Source organism: Seriola aureovittata, chromosome 3 (genome assembly GCF_021018895.1).
Source record: "Seriola aureovittata isolate HTS-2021-v1 ecotype China chromosome 3, ASM2101889v1, whole genome shotgun sequence".
NCBI lineage: Eukaryota > Metazoa > Chordata > Actinopteri > Carangiformes > Carangidae > Seriola > Seriola aureovittata.
This window is the reverse complement of record NC_079366.1, coordinates 30861275-30882918: the sequence shown is the minus strand read 5'-3', so window position 1 is coordinate 30882918 and position 21644 is coordinate 30861275. Positions and strand designations below refer to the sequence as shown.

At 41.3% G+C, this 21644-nt stretch overlaps 2 protein-coding genes and 1 pseudogene across 2 annotated transcripts; all 3 read left to right on the top strand.

Annotated features, from left to right (window-relative positions):
- Nucleotides 1-16: 16 nt before the first annotated feature.
- LOC130164546 (E3 ubiquitin-protein ligase TRIM39-like) lies at nt 17-2302 on the top strand. Its single transcript, XM_056369345.1, has 2 exons — nt 17-129; nt 326-2302. The coding sequence occupies exon 2, from the start codon at nt 335-337 to the stop codon at nt 1976-1978; it is 1644 nt and encodes a 547-aa protein (XP_056225320.1). The 5' UTR covers nt 17-129; nt 326-334; the 3' UTR covers nt 1979-2302.
- A 2014-nt stretch (nt 2303-4316) lies between these two features.
- On the top strand, nt 4317-9153 carry LOC130164538 (E3 ubiquitin-protein ligase TRIM21-like; annotated as a pseudogene).
- A 723-nt stretch (nt 9154-9876) lies between these two features.
- On the top strand, nt 9877-21193 carry gtpbp2b (GTP binding protein 2b). The gene is made up of 12 exons (XM_056369251.1): nt 9877-10278; nt 11394-11420; nt 12686-12870; nt 13349-13460; nt 13558-13755; nt 13926-14100; nt 15603-15822; nt 17151-17286; nt 17457-17515; nt 17764-17935; nt 18417-18581; nt 18681-21193. Exons 1-12 carry the CDS (start codon nt 10093-10095, stop codon nt 18879-18881), a joined length of 1836 nt encoding a protein of 611 aa, XP_056225226.1. The 5' UTR covers nt 9877-10092; the 3' UTR covers nt 18882-21193.
- The last annotated feature ends 451 nt before the right edge of the window (nt 21194-21644 follow it).

Here is a 21644-nt window from a genome sequence, read left to right as displayed (position 1 = left end):
TGATCAGATGAAAGTTAAACTGAGTGAGAGCGACAGCAGAGCTGCAGTCGAGACGAATCTCTGTGTTTCTGTCTAAAGAAAAATTAAATAGAGTTGATCAGGATTTCCTCAACAACTGCTCAGATACTGGTGAGTACAGCTGATCATATTCACTGTGTTTCAACAAGCAGCTTTAACACAAACTGAGAGGTGTAATCAAACAGGAAGCTCCACTCTTTTCATTTCTTTCTGACACGTGTCAGATGAATTCCAGTGACGTAAAATTCAACTATAGAATTCAACATTATTGTTTTTCTTAATTGCTCACTTTACCTTTTAATCTCAGTGTGTCGACATGTCTGCTGCCAGCAACCTGAGATCTGAAGATCAGTTCCTGTGCTCCATCTGTTTGGATGTGTTCACTGATCCAGTCACTACACCATGTGGACACAACTTCTGTAAGAACTGCATCACTACACACTGGAACATTAATGTCCCATGTCAGTGTCCCATGTGTAACAAAGTTTTTAAAAGAAGACCTAAGCTTCACATCAACACTTTCATCTCTGAGGTTGTTGCTCAGTTCAAACATGAAGCTCAACAGAAAACCAGCAGCAGCAGCTCAGAGCAACAAGTTTCCAAACCAGGAGAAGTTCCCTGTGACGTCTGCACTGGAACCAAACTGAAGGCCCTGAAGTCCTGCCTGGTGTGTCTGACCTCCTACTGTGATACTCACCTGGAGCCTCACCTGACAGTGTCAGGCCTGAAAAGACATCAGCTGATCGACCCTGTGGAGAACCTGGAAGACAGGATGTGTACGAAGCACGATAAACCTCTGGAGCTGTTCTGTCAGACCGACCAGACATGTGTCTGCGTGCTCTGCTCTGTTTTAGACCACAAGACACATGAGTTTGTTCCTCTGAAAGAAGAATATGAAGGAAAGAAGGCAGAGCTGGAGAAGACAGAGGCTGAAATTCAGCAAATGATCCAGAAGAGACGACTGAAGATTCAGGAGATCAAACGGCTAGTCAACTTCAGCAAGGAAAAAGCAAACAGTGAGATAGGAGAAAGTGTTCGGGTCTTCACTGCTCTGATGGAGTCTGTCCAGAGAAGCTTGAATAATCTCATTGACGAGATCGAAGACAAACAGAAAACCACAGACAAACAGGCTGAAGACTTCATCACAGAGCTGGAACAGGAAATCTCTGAGCTGATGAAGAGAAGCACTGAGGTGGAGCAGCTCTCACTCTCTGAAGACCACCTCCACCTCCTCCAAAGCTTCCCATCCCTGAAAGCTGCTCCACCCACCAAGGACTGGACAGAGGTCAGAGTCCGTCCATCATATGAGGGGACTGTGGTGAGAGCTGTGGCTCAGCTGGAGGAGACGCTCAGTGAAGAGATGAAGAAATTGCTTGATGAGGCTGAGCTGAGGACGGTCCAGCAGTATGCAGAGGATGTGACTCTGGATCCTGATACAGCACATCCTAAGCTCATCCTGTCTGATGATGGAAAACAAGTTCACTGTGGTGATGTGAGGAAGAATCTCCCAGACAACCCAGAGAGATTTACACGTTATGTCAATGTCCTAGGAAAGCAAAGTTTCTCTTCAGGCAGATTTTACTTTGAGGTTCAGGTTAAAGGAAAGACTGAGTGGACATTAGGAGTGGCCAGAGAGTCGATCAACAGGAAGGAAAACATCACACTGAGACCTAAATATGGCTACTCAACAATACGGTTGAGAAATGGAAATGATTACAGAGCTCTTGATGAGCCTCCAGTCCGTCTCTCTCGGAAGTCTCAGCCTGAGAAGGTGGGGGTGTTTGTGGATCATGAGGAGGGTCTGGTCTCCTTTTATGACGTAGCTGCTGCAGCTCTCATCTATTCCTTTACTGGCTGCTCCTTCACTGAGAAACTCTACCCATTCTTCAGTCCCTGTAATAATGATGGTGGTAAAAACTCCGCCCCTCTGATCATCTGTCCTGTCAATCAAACTGCCTGATCTTTTTTATGAAGAAAGCATTGACAACAATTAATATACGTATTAAATTAATCTTTACATTGTATGTCTACAGTGTAAATATACAGCAGACATAAACACAAACTAAACAATTAAGTTTAAGTCTTATTAAAGAGAAATTTTGAGGAAAGGGGGAAGGAGTTCAAGATGTTTTTCAGTCAGTCAGTGAGGGACATTTCTCATTTCTCATAATCTATTAAACTTGACAACATGTCAGTTTTTATTATCTATATGTCGGACGATTGTGTAAAAATGTTGATTTTTAAAATAATTCCTTAAGAGAAGATCATGAATAAAGCAGAAGTCTGTCATCTCTGTTTTTTACATGAAAATAAATAAATAAATAAATACATGTAAAAAGCATTGGATTGATGTGTCAGCTGTTTGTGATGTCACAGCCTATAAAATGTTAGAAGAAATTAATAATGTAATGAAGAAAGAATGAACATATGAATATAAATAAACTGATAAATATAGTATAGAAACAAATATCTGTAATAAACAACGTTCCTGTTCCCCTGAAGGTTTAATTTTTCTTTAACAAAACATTTAAAATCAGCAGCTTGATTTAATTTCATTTGACATTTGAATAGAATCATGTTTGCATTGACTCATTTGTTCTTTTAAACTGTGAACTGTGGAGAATCAAGTAACTATCAAAGTTTGTTTTAAATTCCCTCCTGGCTGATCGACATTACACTCCCGACTGATAAAATGATGACTCCCTACCTTTGAAGCAGTTGTGAAGTCATATTGTCTATCTATTCATCAATTATTTATATTCTGTTAGTTTGTAAGTGTCCACAGATCAAAAGAATCTAAAGCAAAAAAAAAGAACAGAAGAATCTTGGTGGATAACTCTATTTTTAATTGTTTTAGCCTCATTTCTGAAGCTGCTATAACTAGCAGCCAGTCCCCTGTCTTGGCCAAAAGAAGCGCACAGTTAGAAGTCCTTTTTCAATTCACAGTTAAAAACTGAGACATTTCTGGGGACAGCTGTAGCTGGGGACAGGCCACCAAAAACAGGGACTGTCTCCAGTAAAAAGGGACATCTGGTCGCCCTACCCTGAACCGTTATGACGCTGAGAGCTTGTTCAGTTTGATGAGTCTCTGGCTGTATCACCTGGAGGCCTCAAGTGTTTTAGCTCAACAGATATGTAACAACACACACTGCAGTTTACAGCTGGGAGATGGTTTCATTAAAACTGTGAGAGGTCAGTTGAGCATCGTCTCTTCAGGATTCTGGTTAGTCTCAACTGAATGTACTTCGAGCTGCTATAGACCCACACCACAGAAACAAATAAAACAAAGGAGAGAAAAGCCAAAGAAATTCACTTCCTGTATTGTTTTAGTGACTAAAGATCGAACTGAACATTTGCACCGTGTATGTCATTATAATGGTGTTTAAACTTCATTAACAGAGCTGCAGTAGGAGGCGGGGCAGAACTGGAAATACAGGACAGCTCCAACTTCACTCGTTAAAATGAATCTGAAGCTTTTTCAGAGCGACATCAAAGCTGCATTAAAGACAAGTCTCTGTCTGAAGAAGATTTACCTGATATCAAAAATCTGTCTCAACAACCAGCAGATTATCTGAAAACACTGGTGAGTACAGAAGTTAACATTTACTGTGTTACACAGTATTTATACTACAATAGTGTCTCAGATGTAAATACCAGGATTCCAGTTGGTTAGAGACATAAAAACAAACCAAACAATGACAAACTGATCAGTTTTTAAATTAAATGTTTCACTCTTATTTATGGAAACTAATGCAGAGACTCAGTGGTAATGTACAGTGGAAACATGTTTTATCTCAATATAGTTATTGTGTTCATTTATTATGTCACTGTTGTATTTACTGTTATTTGGCTGTGGGTCTAATTCTATTGATCTCTACAGATGTTAATAGTGATGATGTGTTTTCTAGCTTTTATTGTGGTAACATTTATTTGGTAAACCAGAGACGATGGTTTACTCAAGTGAAACTGGCATAACGACAGTGTTTCCTGTTCAAACTTTAAATACACTGTATGAATTTAAGCTTTAATAAACTTAAAAAAATAAGTGTCTTGGTCTGTGTTTGTTCCTCAGTCTGGTCCTTAGATCCAGCCTCTTGATTCGTTATCCACCGTGGTCGTCTGAGCTGCAGAAAAGCTGATGAAATAAGTGAGAAGTTTCTGATCTTCTGTCAAATGTCTGTCACTATAATCATGTCTGAGCCTGAAGCAGGAAACAAACCCTGACAAACAGAGCTGCAGTGAGAGGTGGAGCAACAGTAGGAACAGGAAAACTGCAACGTCACATTCCTGAAATGAAACTGAAAGTTAGTGAGAGCGACAGCAGAGCTGCAGTCGAGACGAATCTCTGTGTTTCTGTCTAAAGAAAAATTAAATAGAGTTGATCAGGATTTCCTCAACAACTGCTCAGATACTGGTGAGTACAGCTGATCATATTCACTGTGTTTCAACAAGCAGCTTTAACACAAACTGAGAGGTGTAATCAAACATTTTGTTTTGTTCTGAAACGAGTCAGATGAACTTAACTGAAAACTTAAAGCAACATTATGAAACTTTTCTACTGTAAAATAAAAGCTTCATTATCGTTTTGATGCTACACTGACTTGTCACAAGGAGAATGGTCTTTCTTTCATTCCCACTCTCCTCCATGAACACCTGGTGTTGCGCAACATACAGACAAAAACAGTCGTGCACAAATAAATTAGTCATTAATACATCGAAAACAACAATGGAGCAGCTTCCTTATTTTTTGAGTTAAAATAGTTTTGATTTTAGTGTTTGGTTTTAATTTTTAAAAAAAACATAAATAAAGAATTTAGATTAATGGATATAAAATTTATCTTAAATAATCACCAAATTGATAACAATTAATTCTTTAAGTTTACTATTATTGTTGTTAAAGATGGAAACAGTCCATTTTCCCAGTGGAGCGAAAAGTCAGCGTCAGTGTTGTCAACAATATATCAGGAAATATCTTTCCAGAATTTGTTTGTGTAACTACATTAGTCAGAACGGATGTAGCATCGTTTCTAGGTTCATTTCACACAACAAACAGTTAATGTAAATGTCTTTTTTAAACTTAAGAAGATAGTGATTCAAAGGTTAATAACTAAATATGAGAAAGAAACTTCCTTTACCTTATTGGTCAGAAGATGGCACCAACCATGAGTCTTCAGCCACACATGGACAGTGACCAAGCCCGGCGTTGTGTTGGAGGTGCAACGAAACAGGTTACCGGCATTGACATCACAGGATCAACTGATTAGGACTCTGAAATATTGATGTTTATTGGACTCCTTGCAACAAAATTTAACAGAGTGAATAGGAAAGCCCATTAATTTATTAGCTGTCACATGAATGTGTTAAGTGGTCACCAGCTAAAATAAATGAGCCTCTTTTCAAACAGGAATTCACAAGTGAAGAAAAATAGGGGTCCTTAATCAACAGTTTAAGTGCAGAAGTAAAGTATACTCGGTCTAAATGCAATCATGCCAATATTTTCATTTTCAAAATACAAACAAAGCCATTATGAGTAATCACTATATCAGCCACTCTAACGTTGTAACTTTGATATGTACTAACCAGGAGAGTCTTTCAGGTAAAAGTAAATGTTTCTAAAGTCAACAGGTGGCCGTTCTTCAAGATTATTCAACCAAACAAAACATCACTGGGCAATCTGTGGGGACAATCCTTCAGGCCAAAGTCTTAACTTTTGTTTATAGCATGTTAGAGCACTCAGCTGGAGGACAGAAATATAATCAGATGTCATGATGACATGTGTAGCAAGAAGAAATAAAAGTAGAAAAGAGATAAATATGAACTCCATATCTTCAAATCATCTTCAATAAATTCTTCGTAAGTTAAATAAAAGAGCATGATATCAACGCATGTAAAAGAATGAGACAAAGCAAGCTTGGTATTCTCAGTATGGACAGTAGAGACAAACTCAGTGGTGTACTGGCCGTGAGGCAAACAAGCCACTATTGCTGATGAGTGAAAGTTACATGTTGTTGCTTTAAGAAGTGAAGTTCAGTGACATTAAACTGTAGAATTAAACAGTATTTCTTTCTTCATAATGGTGATGCTAAAAAGTAATGAATACATTTCTACTTTAAATGTTGTTTTTCACACTTTGACTTTTGTTCTCAGTGTGTCGACATGTCTGCTGCCAGCTGTCTACTATCTGAAGATCAGTTCCTGTGCTCCATCTGTCTGGATGTGTTCACTGATCCAGTCAGTACATCATGTGGACACAACTTCTGTAAGAACTGCATCACTACACACTGGAACGTTAATGTACCATATCAGTGTCCCATGTGTAATGAAGTTTTCAACATAAGACCTCAGTTCAGGGTCAACACTTTGCTCTCTGAGATGGTTGCTCAGTTCAAACATGAAGCTCAACAGAAAACCAGCAGCAGCAGCTCAGAGCAACAAGTTTCCAAACCAGGAGAAGTTCCCTGTGACGTCTGCACTGGAACCAAACTGAAGGCCCTGAAGTCCTGCCTGGTGTGTCTGACCTCCTACTGTGAGACTCACCTGGAGCCTCACCTGACAGTGTCAGGCCTGAAAAGACATCAGCTGATCGACCCTGTGGAGAACCTGGAAGACAGGATGTGTACGAAGCACGATAAACCTCTGGAGCTGTTCTGTCAGACCGACCAGACATGTGTCTGCGTGCTCTGCTCTGTTTTAGACCACAAGACACATGAGTTTGTTCCTCTGAAAGAAGAATATGAAGGAAAGAAGGCAGAGCTGGAGAAGACAGAGGCTGAAATTCAGCAAATGATCCAGAAGAGACGACTGAAGATTCAGGAGATCAAACACTCAGTCAAGATCAGTAAAGATGATGCAGACAGAGAGAAAGCAGAAGGTGTTCAGGTCTTCACTGCTCTGAAGGAGTCTGTTGACAGAGGCCTGAACCAGCTCATAAAGGAGATCCAAGACAAACAGAAAACCACAGACAAACAGGCTGAAGACTTCATCACAGAGCTGGAACAGGAAATCTCTGAGCTGATGAAGAGAAGCACTGAGGTGGAGCAGCTCTCACTCTCTGAAGACCACCTCCACCTCCTCCAAAGCTTCCCATCCCTGAAAGCTGCTCCACCCACCAAGGACTGGACAGAGGTCAGAGTCCGTCCACCATCATATGAGGGGACTGTGGTGAGAGCTGTGGCTCAGCTGGAGGAGACGCTCAGTGAAGAGATGAAGAAGCTGTTTGAGGCTGAGCTGAAGAGGGTCCAGCAGTATGCAGAGGATGTGACTCTGGATCCTGATACAGCACATCCTAATCTCATCCTGTCTGATGGTGGAAAACAAGTAAATCATGGTGATGTGAGGAAGAATCTCCAGACAACCCAGAGAGATTTTCTAACCGTGTTAATGTCCTAGGAAAGCAGAGTTTCTCTTCAGGTAGATTTTACTTTGAGGTTCAGGTTAAAGGAAAGACTGAGTGGACATTAGGAGTGGCCAGAGAGTCGATCAACAGGAAGGGAGACATAACACTGAGACCTAAATATGGCTACTCAACGATATGGTTGAGAAATGGAAATGATTACAAAGCTCTTGATGAGCCTCCAGTCCGTCTCTCTCTGAAGTCTCAGCCTGAGAAGGTGGGGGTGTTTGTGGATCATGAGGAGGGTCTGGTCTCCTTTTATGACGTAGCTGCTGCAGCTCTCATCTACTCCTTTACTGGCTGCTCCTTCACTGAGAAACTCTACCCATTCTTCAGTCCCTGTCTTAGTCATGGTGGTAAAAACTCCTCCCCTCTTATCATCTGTCCTGTCAATCAAACTGCCTGATCTTTTTGATGAAACATTGACAACAACCAATATATTAAGTAAATGAATCTTTACATTTTACATCCACTGTTAACATACACCAGACAGTTTTCATCACAAAAAATCCAATCAATAATAGACAGTTTTTTTTGTTTTTTCTGTATGTAGGATTTTTCACTTAACTTGTCTTTTTTACTACTTCACATAACCTCAAAGATGGACTTAATAATTCAATATTGTCTGATGATTGTACTTGTAAACATTGTCGAATTTTTGAAACACTACCTTGAGAGCAGATCACAAATCTGAGCACTGGGAGAAAAATGCATTGGTTGTAGATTTAAATGGTTTCTACTGAGAAATTATATATGTACTCTGATGTTCACTGTATTCTGTATCGATGGTAACTGTGTAACTATATAACTTCTTACTCATTGTGTCATATCATGTGTGTTTTTAAATACCTTGAAGTAGCCAAGCTAAGGAAGGGGTCTGTGTGTAAAAATTAAAAGCATTTGGGAAAAAACAGGAAACTACGAAGACACCCAACAATACTAGGGGGACACTAAATCTGAGCTCGTAGATCATTGGCCGGCAATGTGCATCCACTCACACTCACACACTGAAATCCTTAGTTGGCGGGTGGGGGATAGGAATATGTTATCACCCAAAATACTTACTCATAATATGTATAGAAAAGAAGAAAAATCATTTGTGCATATGTAAGTTCCAAAATGAGAACTACTTGACAGTTGATGACTTGCACATGTGACATATGGGGGTTTCATCTACAGGTAATCTGTATTGGTGCCAGCTGGGGTCTAATGCCTCCAACGCCAGAGGGTGGCCAGGTCTTCTGGTGATGGTTAAACAATGAACCTACCAATGGTAAGGTGTCTCAGAAGGGCCACTTGCTTATTACATCATTTTAGTTTTAACAAAATAAAACAAACTTTAAATGCAATAGGATGAGCGAGACTTTGAAAAACATACCATGGTGACAAACCCTGAAGCAACAGCAACACCTTGGTGCGGTCATCGCAACGTCTTGTGTCTCAGGAAGGAAGCAGAGGAGACTGAACAAAATATAGAAATTAAAAATATATTCTTCAATGTCTGAAACCAGATGGCCCTATCAACAGCCCCACAGATGCACCCCCCCAAATGTCAGTTTGTCCTGTGGGTGATTTTTTTAATGCAGGATGTCTGCTTGACTTGTGTAATCTGAAGCGCCTGTGGGGGCTCCTGTACTGCACTAAACTGTTACAGGGACAGATCAGAGTACGTTTGTATTCATGCCATGTTGTAAATAAACTTGCACTGAGTTAAACTCTCAGAATCTCAGTGCGCTAAATAAGTCTTTGTTTATGGTTGATTTTAATTCACCTATTCAGAGGGTTTCTGTGGTGCCTCATAAAGTCAGATTGGGGACCTGATTTAGTTTCAGTTGTAAGAGGTTTAGCTTTAAAATCTGAAAATTGCTGGGCTCCAAAAAAACAAACAAAACAAAAACACACCACAGCACTAACTCTGTAATCTGCATTTCTCAAAACATCAATATAACAAAATGATTAAATACAAAACAGGAATGGACTTATTCACTTATGATAATACCCAGTCAAACCATTAAAATTTGACATTGCAACTTAAATGTGAATTACAACAAAACACTAATTTTGAGGGCAGAAGAAAAAGTGTATCAACAGGAGTTCAGTGCAGGAAAAGACACTGAGGAGCTGAAAATATTGCATGACATCAACATTATTTGCAGATATGAGGCAGAATTTGTAACTACAGTGAAGGTAATATAACAATTAGAAGGCCAATTTATTACCTCAACAGGAACTTAGAGAAAAACATGTTTAAAAGTCACATTAAGGAATGTAATTACAGATATTAAGTGCTCCAAGATTGCAAAGACCAATGATTTGTGCAATTTTAAGAATTTATAAAAAATTGGTTTTTACTAGAGCAGGCGATTCTCATTACCTGTTGTACTTTTATTTTGAAGTTTGAGTCCGTTTCGGGTTAAACGTGCTATTGAAATATTTTGAAAGTCGTAGCCGGAAGTTGAGCGGTATTTCCCCCAAAAAACAAGACTTGACAGTGTTGATGTTGCTGAGGAGAGCGCATCCTCCGGCCGTGTGTTGTGATAGATGTGATGTTAGAAAAGGAGAACATTATTATCACCGTTAGTTTTATTTATTTTTACATGTTATTTCGTTAGCGTGAGGTCCGGCTGCTGCTGCCCGGTGATCTCTCTCCATTTCAGGGCTGACGTCTTGAGCTCAGCGCGATGGTGGATTTGTCCGAAAGTGGTGCAGTGTCTCCGGGACACGGCAGACACGGACAGGGCTCCGGTAACAACGGGAAGAAAACGTCGAAAAAGGCGCGAACGAGAAGAGGCAAACGAGGCAGGAGAAGACGGAATAAAAAGAACAACAGGAACAACAAAACACCACCACCGTATTTACCACCGGAGGTAGCACGGTTCTTTAGCCCGGGGATTATCGGGACACCCAGCCCGCCAAAGTAGCCAGCTAGCTAGTGATGCTGCGGTAAACTCTAGCTAGTCGCAGGCTAATAACTGCTGCATTTTGTTCACACCACACTAATAAAAATGTCTAAAATATGGCGTCGAAATACTGTTAGTGTGAGTGAGACTTTATATTGGGGCCCCTGCAGGCAACGGCCGCTGTTTCCCCGCCCGGTGAAAACGTCACGCCAGACTTCGCTCAGAAACCTGACAATTAAAGATGTTTTGGTCCAAATGGTTTAAACACAGAGGACATGGAAGTTGACTCAGTAGCTTTTCTGAAATAACAATAACCAATTAATAATTCGGCATGTGTTTCAACAACACCAGTGTTTGATTTTATTAGTTTTAGCCTCCAACTTTATAAATAGTTTGACATAAAGCGACCGCTGACAGAAGTTACATGCGGTGACAGAAATCTGGAATAACAGTAATATAAATAGGTATTTATTGTGTAATAAGTGGCGCAAAGTGAATTAATTGTGTGCCGAATTGAGAGGTTCATCTTGTCAATACAGGATTAGGTCGAATTTATGCATTATGTGTTAATTTACCTTTCTCTTATCAAAAGAAACCTTAAATTGCAAGAATAGTTGATGAAATCAGGTTGATATTTTGTCCTCGCTATGATTGGCGTGTTGCTCATGTGAGGGGGTGTGGTGTTGTTACAGTTAGCTAAACTATATTTCATATATCCTCAATCACCACTGTAATATCTGACGTCACATGTTGACAAACAGAGAACTTTAACTTACCTGTGTTGAATGCATCACTTAGTGTAGTTACAGTTGGTCAGGCTGGGTTAACCAGGAAGTCTGTAGGGTTCATCAAAATGAATAACAGAACATGCTTTTATTTTGGGTTTCAGTCAAGAACAGTTTTAATAAAGAAAATATAATAAAGTATATAAATATTTATATGTATTATAATATATAAGAAGTCGCTGGAGACAAGCACAAACTGTTGTCAGGGCTGTCCACATACTTTTGGCCATATAGTGTGTATAATGTGTCGTCTGCATCAGTTAACCTCATCTCCCTTCTGTCTCTGTCTGTTTCCAGGCTGAAGAAGGAAACATTGAATACAAGGTAATTATCTTTCTTTTTTATCTTTCTATTTTAATATACATAAATTTATTTATTTATTTATTTATTTTTTTAAATGTATTACTTCATGATCCATTTAAAGCCTCTGTGAGACTCAGTTGCGAACAAAATTAAAGAATCTGATAGATCGAAATAGATAATACGGAAACATATTAGGAGCAGTGAGGTAAATTAGATTATAGGCATCCATCAAGAAAACAAGAAACTTATATAAACAAGGAAATAAAACAAAACTCCAAACCCCAAAGAAATCCAGTTTAAAATCATTGAAGACAACAGAAATATTCACATTTAACGACCTGAAACCAGAGAATATTTTCACGCTTTTCTAATATTTTATAGACAAATCACTTTATCAATTAAATGGGAAAATGATCAGCAGATTAATCAATAATGAAAAGCTGTTAGTTGCAGTTTAATTATTAGTTTATTCGTCTAGCGCCCCCCTCAGGACAGACTTTACGTGTTTAGCTTCGTTTTTATCAGTAAAAATCTTCTTTTTCTTTTTAATTTTCTTTTGTACCTAAAACTAGAGTCGTATTTATTTAGGTCGAAATGGAAAAAGAAATGAATAGGCTGCATTTTAATGTTTGTGTTTTTAATCTACAGCGGAGCCTGATACTAAAACATAGTTTTGAAGGATGTGATACAGATATATTGACTGATTTAAATTCTTTATTTAGAAGATAAACTCGTAACATACAGGAACAGGAGCAGGACATTTTACAGTGTGAAAATAAACTCTTTTTCTCAATGATCAGACAAAACGTTTCTCATGATATTTCTTGTTAGTAAATATGTCACAGCAGAAATCTGTTATTGTTTAAAACCTCTCACAGAACTTTGAATTACCTGTTTTTAAAGGATCAAAAATATCTGTTAATGTGAACTGGCCTTAAAGAAATCCAGTAAGAGCTGAACTCCTGGTTTATAACATTATATCATATAATTATATGTATTATAGAAACAGTTTCTAATTCACTTTAAACACATCTTTGACGTGTCATTTACACTTGTCTTGATTCTAATTTATATTTAGCTGCAGTTTGTGAATAAAATGGAGAGTGTGTTTCTGAACTCACATAAACATTTGACTGTTTTTTGAATCCAAACACAGCTCAGCTTCTGATGGCGTCACCTGGGGCAGCTGGGAAATATAATCAGCATGTTTTATTGGTTAATAGACCAGGTGGATGTTTACCTGCCGTGTCACCGCCTCTCTCTCTCTCTCTCTGCTGTCGTCGCAGCTGAAGCTGGTGAACCCCACCCAGTATCGCTTCGAGCATCTGGCCACGCAGCTCAAGTGGCGTCTGCAGGAGGGTCGCGGCGAGGCCGTCTACCAGATCGGCGTGGAAGACAACGGCCTGCTGGTCGGCCTGACGGAGGCCGACATGAAGGCCTCGCTCAAGACCTTAAAGAGGATGGCGGAGAAGTGGGTCCATTTCCTTTTGTATTAACACAACAAGAAACTGATAAAAAAAAAAGGTTTGTTATTTAATGTGATGGAGAATTTACCTCCAGCAAGTTTCCTGTCAGATGATTTTTATTCCTCCACGCCGGCGACAGTCAGAGCGGCAGCCATTTTGTTTTCAGGTTGTCCGTCCGTCTCTTTCTCAGGGACAAGATATCTCACTTGATGTAACTTCTTTAAATTTGGTTAAAAACATTCACCAGGATTCAAGGACGAATCGATTAGGTTTTTGTGGTCAAAGGTCAAAGGTCAGTGTGACCTCAGAAAACACTTTTTCACACACATGGTTCATATTCTCTCTGACTCTGGATAAACAGGAAGTGACCTGGAACTAGTCTGAGTGGCGGAGGGATACGACCACGAGGAGGTGGCTCTAGAAGCCGACAGGTACAGACCGGTTCTTTGTGTCAGCCTGTGTTGTCTTCGTTTGTCTGTCCAGAGTCGGAGCCGACATCACTCTGCTCCGAGAGAGGGAGGTGGACTACGACTTGGACAGAAACACTCGGAAAATCGCAGAAGTCCTGGTTCGAAAAGTTCCTGACGATCAGCAGGTGAGTTTCCGTCCCGCAGGTGTCTGTCCCTGTTCACCCCGACGTCTCATCTCTGCACCTTTAAACTCTGAACACCTGCTGTTTTGGACCGGGACAGTTCCTGGACCTGCGGGTGGCGGTGCTGGGGAACGTGGACGCGGGGAAGTCGACCCTGCTGGGCGTCCTGACGCAGGGCGAGCTGGACAACGGGCGAGGCCGAGCGCGGCTCAACCTCTTCAGGCATCTGCACGAGATCCAGACCGGGCGCACGTCCAGCATCAGCTTCGAGATCCTGGGCTTCAACAGCAAAGGAGAGGTGAGGACAGACGCCGGATCAGCTCATGGTTTTTAAACTCAGTTTCTTCATCAGGTGAAGTGACGTCCAGTTTAATGATTTCATCTCTGGGTCGTGTTTTCTTTCACAAACAAACAGTGTTTTATTTTTAGTTTTTAAAGTATAAAACTGTCTTTGGTCGTGTCGCGCAGGTCGTGAACTACAGCGAGTCGCGGACGGCGGAGGAGATCTGCGAGAGCTCGTCCAAGATGATCACCTTCATCGACCTGGCCGGACACCACAAGTACCTGAAGACCACCATCTTCGGCCTCACCAGCTACTGCCCCGACTTCGCCATGCTGGTGGTGAGCGCCAACACCGGCATCGGTGAGCTGCAGCGACTCGCTTCAGCTACAGGAGGAAGTGATGTCACACGTAACATTCACAGCTGGTCACATACGTTCATGTCAGAAAATCACCACTTCATCACATTCATGCACAAATCCAGTTCAGACCTGCAACTAACAATTAATATTAATAATTATGATTTGATCAGTTAGTTCAACCATCATCCTATTAATCCTTAAAACTGCTGATTGACCTGCAGGTTTGATCAATCAATCAATCAATCAATCAATCAATCAATCAATCAGTCAGTCAATCAGACTTTATTTGTACAGCACCTTCATACAGATTTTTTAGCAGTTCAAAAAGGGAGAGCATTAAAACCTTCATTAATAACAAAAAGAAAAGAAAAAAATTGAATTAAATAGATTAAAAATCTAAATAAATTTAAAAAAATGCTGATAATGAAAAACTGTAAAAAAGCAAATAATAATAATAATAATACTAAAATACAGGTAGATTAAAAACTAGACTATAAACAGGTTGGAATAAATAATTACAGGAAATGAAATAAAATAGAAAAAAAATAGATACAATAAAAATATAGAATAAAATAAAATAATTGTTATATACCGTATTCAATAAAAGGTCAAGGCCAGGTCTGACAGATCATCTGTGTTAATTCATGTCTGTTCACCTGCTCGTGAAATGTTTCAAACAGCGTCTGTCGCTTTTGTTCTGAATTATTTCTGTTAGTGAAATAAATATAATATTTTCCTGCTTCCTAAACTCCCACAGCAACGACGACACGTCACCACTAGAGGTCAGGAGTGAACAGATTGAAGATGAAGTGAGACATCATGTTGTTAATTCTCATCTTCAGCTGAACAGCGACAGATCAGTTTCTCCAGACGTGAAGAAACATGTTTGTTTGACTCAGACCCGACACGAATCACACCATCATCATTCATAGGAGGAGAAGGGGAAATGTATTTATACCCACAAGACACTGTAGGATGATAATATTAACACTTCAGCAATCCACGCTGTGACTAACAGTTATTTTTATTATTATTTAATCTGTTAGTTTCATCATTAATTGATTGGTTTATTAAATGTCAGTAAACAGAGACAAGATGTCTGCATCAGTTTAACAGACTGTCACATTTGAAAAGTTAGAACCAGGATATTTTTTTTGAAAATGACTGAAACAAATAAACGATTATCAAAATAGCTGCAGAATCATTTTCTGTGGATCTGCTAATTAATTAATCACCTGATTGTTGCAGCTTTAATCTTTTAATATTGTACAATAAGAACCAATGATTCTTGTCTCAGACTCTCAAATTTTAAAAACGTTATTTTCTTTAGATTTATTTGACTCAGTCTGAAGCTTCAGAGCTGCAGCTCAAACACACAATAAACAGTTTAACTGTAAAAACATTATAATATTGTTAGACCGTGATTCTCTGCTGCTACCTGTCAGAGGGCTTCTGGGTAATGTAGTATTTCATCTCTCTGTGTTCCTCCTGTCCTCTGTCCAGCCGGTACCACCCGGGAGCACCTGGGCCTGGCGATGGCGCTGAAGGTTCCCATCTTCATCGTGGTCAGTAAAGTGGACCTGTGTTCCCGCGGCACCGTGGAGCGAACCGTCCGACAGCTGGAGCGAGTCCTGAAGCAGCCGGGCTGCAACAAGGTCCCCATGGTGGTGTCGAGCCCCGACGACGCCGTGACCGCCGCGCAGCAGTTCACACAGTCCTCATGGTGGGTACGGGTACCGCTAATACTGCTAACACTGCTAATACTGCTAATACTGCTAACTCTGCTAATACTGCTAATACTACTGCTAATACTGCTAACTCTATTATACTACCAGTACTGCTAATACTGCTAATACTACTGCTAATACTGCTAACACTGCTAATACTGCTAACTCTGCTAATACTGCTAATACTACTGCTAATACTGCTAACTCTATTATACTACCAGTACTGCTAATACTGCTAACACTGCTAATACTGCTAATACTGCTAACACTGCTAATACTGCTAACTCTGCTAATACTGCTAATACTACTGCTAATACTGCTAACTCTATTATACTACCAGTACTGCTAATACTGCTAATACTACTGCTAATACTGCTAACACTGCTAATACTGCTAATACTACTGCTAATACTGCTAACACTGCTAATACTGCTAATACTGCTAACTCTGCTAATACTGCTAACTACTGCTAATACTACTGCTAATACTGCTAATACTGCTAACTCTATTATACTACCAGTACTGCTAATACCGCTAATACTACTGCTAATACTGCTAACACTGCTAATACTGCTAATACTACTGCTAATACTGCTAACACTGCCAATACTGCTAATACTGCTAACTCTGCTAATACTGCTAATACTGCTAATACTGCTAACTCTGCTAATACTGCTAATACTGCTAATACTGCTAACTCTGCTAATACTGCTAATACTACTGCTAATACTGCTAACTCTATTATACTACCAGTACTGCTAATACTGCTAATACTACTGCTAATACTGCTAACTCTATTATACTACCAGTACTGCTAATACTGCTAATACTACCGCTTATACTGCAGCAGTTCATACAGTACTCATGGTGGGTACGGGTACTGGTACTGCTACTACTACTGCTAATACTGCTAATACTGCTAACACTGCTAATACTGCTAATACTACTGCTTATACTGCAGCAGTTCACACAGTCCTCATGGTGGGTACGGGTACTGCTAATACTGATAACACTGCTAATACTGCTAGTACTGCTAATACTGCTAATACTACTGCTAATACTGTAACACTGCTAACACTGCTAATACTGCTAGTACTACTGCTTATACTGCAGCAGTTTACACAGTACGCATGGTGGGTACGGGTACTGCTAATACTGCTAGTACTGCTAATACTGCTAATATTAGGTGTTTACACAGTAAACAGTGGGTATACATACTGCTACTACTGCTAATGCTAGTACTGCTAATACTACTGCTAATACTGCACTGTGTGTGTGTGTGTGTGTGTGTGTGTGTGTGTGTGTGTGTGTGTGTGTCATGCAGCATCACGCCCATCTTCACCCTGTCCACTGTGTCTGGAGAGAGTCTGGACCTGCTGAAGGTTTTCCTGAACATCCTCCCTCCACTGAGCAACAGCAAGGAGCAGGAGGAGCTGATGCAGCAGCTCACAGAGTTCCAGGTCTCAAGTGTCGCAATAATCTGTCAATAAAAGAATAATATCAGAACAATCATAGAAAATCTAATTAACTTAACGCTGAAAGTAAAGATATGAAACAACAACAGAGGAGGTTTGTAAACGTTTATAAAGAGCTGACAGAAGTTTCCCATCATGCCTCTGTGTTTCTCCAGGTGGATGAGATTTACTCCGTTCCTGATGTCGGGACTGTGGTGGGAGGAACTCTGTACAGGTGAGAGAACAGACACTGAGTTATTGAAAAAGTTTTTAAATCCTGTTGTTGTGAACGTGTTTCACATCAGACTGAATCAGTTCAGTGTATTAGCAGCTAAATGACATTAAATCCAGCTGTTAAAAAGACCAAGTTCTGTTCAATAACTGCATGGTTTCAATATAAATAATTATCCTGATCTCAATATTGATCAGAATAATCCGGATGATGATTAATGGTTAATTGAACAGCCGTGTGTGTGTCTCCAGTGGCGTGTGCAGGGAGGGCGAGCGGCTGGTGGTCGGCCCCACGGACGAGGGCCGTTTCCTGCGTCTGAAGGTGGGCAGCATCCAGAGGAACCGCTCGGCCTGCAGGGTGCTGAGGGCCGGACAGGCCGCCACGCTGGCGCTGGGGAACTTTGACCGCTCCCTGCTGCGCAAGGTCAGAGGTCACAAAGCGTAAAGACTGATCCATCAGAAGATATATGTGTGGTTTTAAGAACCAAAAACCATCTCAGTGTAGTTTTACATCTCCTCGCTCAGGCTTCTCTCTGCAGCTCTAGTAACAACAGGTCGGTGAGCCAATCAGAAGAGAGGAGGCTCTGAGCCTCTCTTCTGATTGGCTGACTGTTTTCTAAGTGATCCAATAAAAATATATCAGATTTCAGGTAAAAACACTCAGAGAAACCAAATCCTGCAAGGTTTGGATGGTGGGTCCAGGTGGGCGGGGCTTGGTGACTGCTTTGTTGTGACATCACAAAGTTCCAGAAGTCCTGACGGCTGGTTTTAAGGCTCAGTTTCTGAATACAGGCTGTGTGCATTTCTCTGTGGAAGAGAAGAGCAGAGTGAAGAAGGAAGAATGAACGACCTCACGCAGCTGATGTCAGCGTGTGATGACAGTGACGTCTGATTGGTTGTTGCAGGGCATGGTGATGGTCAGTCCCAAGATGAACCCGACCATCTGCTGTCAGTTCGAAGCCGCCATCGTCCTGCTCTTCCACGCCAAGACTTTCCGCCGGGGGTCACAGGTCACCGTGCACGTGGGCAACGTCAGGCAGACGGCCACCGTGGAGTGCCTTCACGGAAAGGTCGGTGTGTAGACGACATGAAGCGTGTGATCGGTTCTCTGCCGTGTGTGTGTCACTACGTCACGTGACCTCCTCTCTCTCTCTCTCTCTCTGCTGCAGGACGAGCTGCGCACCGGCGAGAGAGCCGTGGTTCGTTTCCGATTCATCAAACACCCGGAGTACCTGCGACTGGGCGCCAAGCTGCTCTTCAGGGAGGGCGTCACCAAGGGCATCGGCCACGTCAGCCGCCTGCTGCCCCCCTTCCAGAACCACGACCAGAACCAGAACCAGAACCACGACCAGAACCTGCAGGAGCATTAAAGACTCCTCCTTCATCCCGCACAGCTGGATGGACAGATGTCGAGCTCCGTGAGAACTTTGGACGCCATCGATCGGGTTGATTCTCCCGCCACATGTCGGCACATTAATCCGCCTGTCCTGGATCCATAGTCACGTCCTCATGCGCTCCTGCTGCGTTGTCACGGCGTCCATCATCATCATCTTCTCCTTCCTCCTCCCAGCTGATCTCGTGGACTGAAGCCTGGCCGTTAATCTGATGTTGTGCCACAGATTTAAGATTTAAGAGGCTCGTCTTCATCAGCGCCGCTGCCGTGTGAAGGCGCCGGATTATTTCTGTGGAGGATTTGACAAACGGGTTTAAAGTGGCGTGGCGATTATTTCTTGAGTGCAAGGAACCCCCCCAACGGTGGATTTTTGACAATTTCCCGTTTTTCATTTTCACTCCGGCGTCAACTTTGACGAACTTTGATGTGAATTTGCGACGTTGATCGTTATCAATCGTCTCCTTGGTGACAGAAACAAAGACATTAGCTGTGTCCCAGGTCAGGTGGAACTGGTCGACGGAGGATTTTCTGCTTTACGACACCAGCTGTGCCCGCCCCTTACCGCAAAGCATGGCTCCTGTCACCTAGCAACCTCGACACGCAACTTTTTTTTTTTTTTTTCACAAAAACTTTTAGTTGTGAAAAAAGAACTGGTCGCACCAGCTGTGGCACTGAGCTGAGACACTTACTATACTTCATACAAAATACTTACCGTGATCAGTAGATCAGAATTAAAGCTTCTCATCACCGACCGCCTGTGGAGAGAAGCACTGTAGTGTAGCCCCGCCTCCCGCCAACAGGTGGCCGCGTGGCACTTTCACAAAGTGTGTGAGACAAAGGTGATCGGTATCGGCCGTGGATCAGAGTCTGTCAGTGTATATTACAGACGCGTAATGAATCTTGGGATATGTTGTTTGATCCTTCGTTGCCCGGGAAACAGAGGACGCATTCGAAGGAGCCTTTAAAATGGGACAGTCTAGTCGCGCCGCTGTGATGCAATATGTTTTCAAACGCAGCCTCTGAAGGATGAAGCTCCTGAACTGGGACACAGCTAGAATCCAAAATGGAGGAAGCTACCGCTTTAGCTGCCTGACACCATCCAGTTTTATATAACTGCAAACAAAGTTGATGCTACAGAGACATCTCTTCACTAGCTGGCTAACAAGCTAACTGTCGGTTAGAGAGCGGGTCGTTGTGGCTAGTTAGCATGTTACCTCACTTATCTAGCATGGCAGCAGCTCATCAACCAGCCGTGCACGTCCCCAAACGTCCACCCATGAAGACACATTTTAGATCACGTCACTTGTGTGTGGGATTGATCAATTAGAGAAGATAAATTAATTGATTTGTGTGCACAAGTTTGAAAGAAAGAGCCTTAATTTGAAGTTTTTATACCACAATCTGACAAACCCACCAGCTGGTTGGATTTTGACGCTCCGTCTTTTTGCACTTTATTCAGTTTGAGTCATTTTGACGAATCTCTTCTGTCCAGTTCGCTTGACTCTGGATCTCCTGCAGGAACTAGTCCTCATCTTTCCCCCTTCTTTTCGAGCCTCACGTCGGTTCGTCTCGTCTCCGGCTGCTCTGCCGTTCAACTGAAAAGCAGCAACAGTGAGGAGGAAGAGGAAGCTTTCAGATAATCGTTATGGAAATGTGTTTGAGGGAATTACCTGTGGACGGGAAGTGGAGCTTTTCTACATTTCACAGCCTTACAGTCACTCAGTTCGTCGAGACTCGCGTCGTCTGTTTAACTTGAAGCCTGAACATTGAATATCTGCATTCTGACTACGGAACACTTGCATCTTGGTTTCCGGTTTGTTCCGTCTGTTCATGTTTAGTGACGATATAAAAACTTTGTAGGTTCGATGTATCCGGCAGCTTTTTGCAGCGAAACATAACCTGCATGTTCCGGCAGAGAATCCTCCTCCTCTTCTAAAATCTGTATCCAGTGACGTGTCGATGCAGTTTTTCATGTTATTTTTCTGAGGTTTTGTGCAATTGTAAACCTAAATATCGAATGTACTTTCCATGGATCCCGTGTAGCATTTGAATTTGCTTACTGTTCAGATAGAGTTACTGTTGACTTTGCACTTTTTATCCTGAGTCTGCATGTGTTTGTCGGAGAGCTGAGTCAGCTGATTCTGCAGGATGAAGACGAAGACGTGGACGTGAGGTCAGGGTGTGACGCGACCTCACACAGCTGAACATTTAAATACGAGAGTGGATCTATCACTTTGTTTTCTCTGACCATCCCTCCAGCTGATTAATAAACCGTCACAGTGAAAATGACTCGGCACGTCTGAAACATCTCGTCTCTGATTTTAACTTGTTTGTATTTTCACAGGATGTAGAAGGAAGTAGAAAAATATTTTACTTTGGAAAATCGTCCTTTCTCCATTTTCCCAGAGTCAGACATTAAGATGAGAAAGCTTTAGCTTTAGCTTAGCACAAAGACTGGAAGCGAGGGGTAACTGCTAGCCTAAAAAAAAAACAAACGAGCATGCTTTGATTTGTTGACAGCTTGGCAGTTAATTAAAGATGGTCGGGCTTTTATTTTGGAAAATAAAATAATCTACTAGTATATTAGGAAAATAATGAAATTCAGGCCGATGTGGAAATCAGGATTTAAATTTACAGAACTGAATGAAAAATAAAACAAAATGAAAAAGTTTCTGACTTTACTTGTTGATTAATGACAAAAACCAGAAAGTTGTAAATAAAAATTACTTAATTAAATAAA

Coding starts and splice junctions, on each gene's coding strand:
- LOC130164546 (XM_056369345.1), top strand. CDS start 335: ATGTCTGCTGCCAGCAACCTGAGATCTGAAGATCAGTTCCTGTGCTCC.
- gtpbp2b (XM_056369251.1), top strand. CDS start 10,093: ATGGTGGATTTGTCCGAAAGTGGTGCAGTGTCTCCGGGACACGGCAGA. Junction 14,101..15,602: donor GAGCGCCAACACCGGCATCG/GTGAGCTGCAGC, acceptor TCCTCTGTCCAG/CCGGTACCACCCGGGAGCAC. Junction 17,516..17,763: donor GTGGGAGGAACTCTGTACAG/GTGAGAGAACAG, acceptor GTGTGTCTCCAG/TGGCGTGTGCAGGGAGGGCG.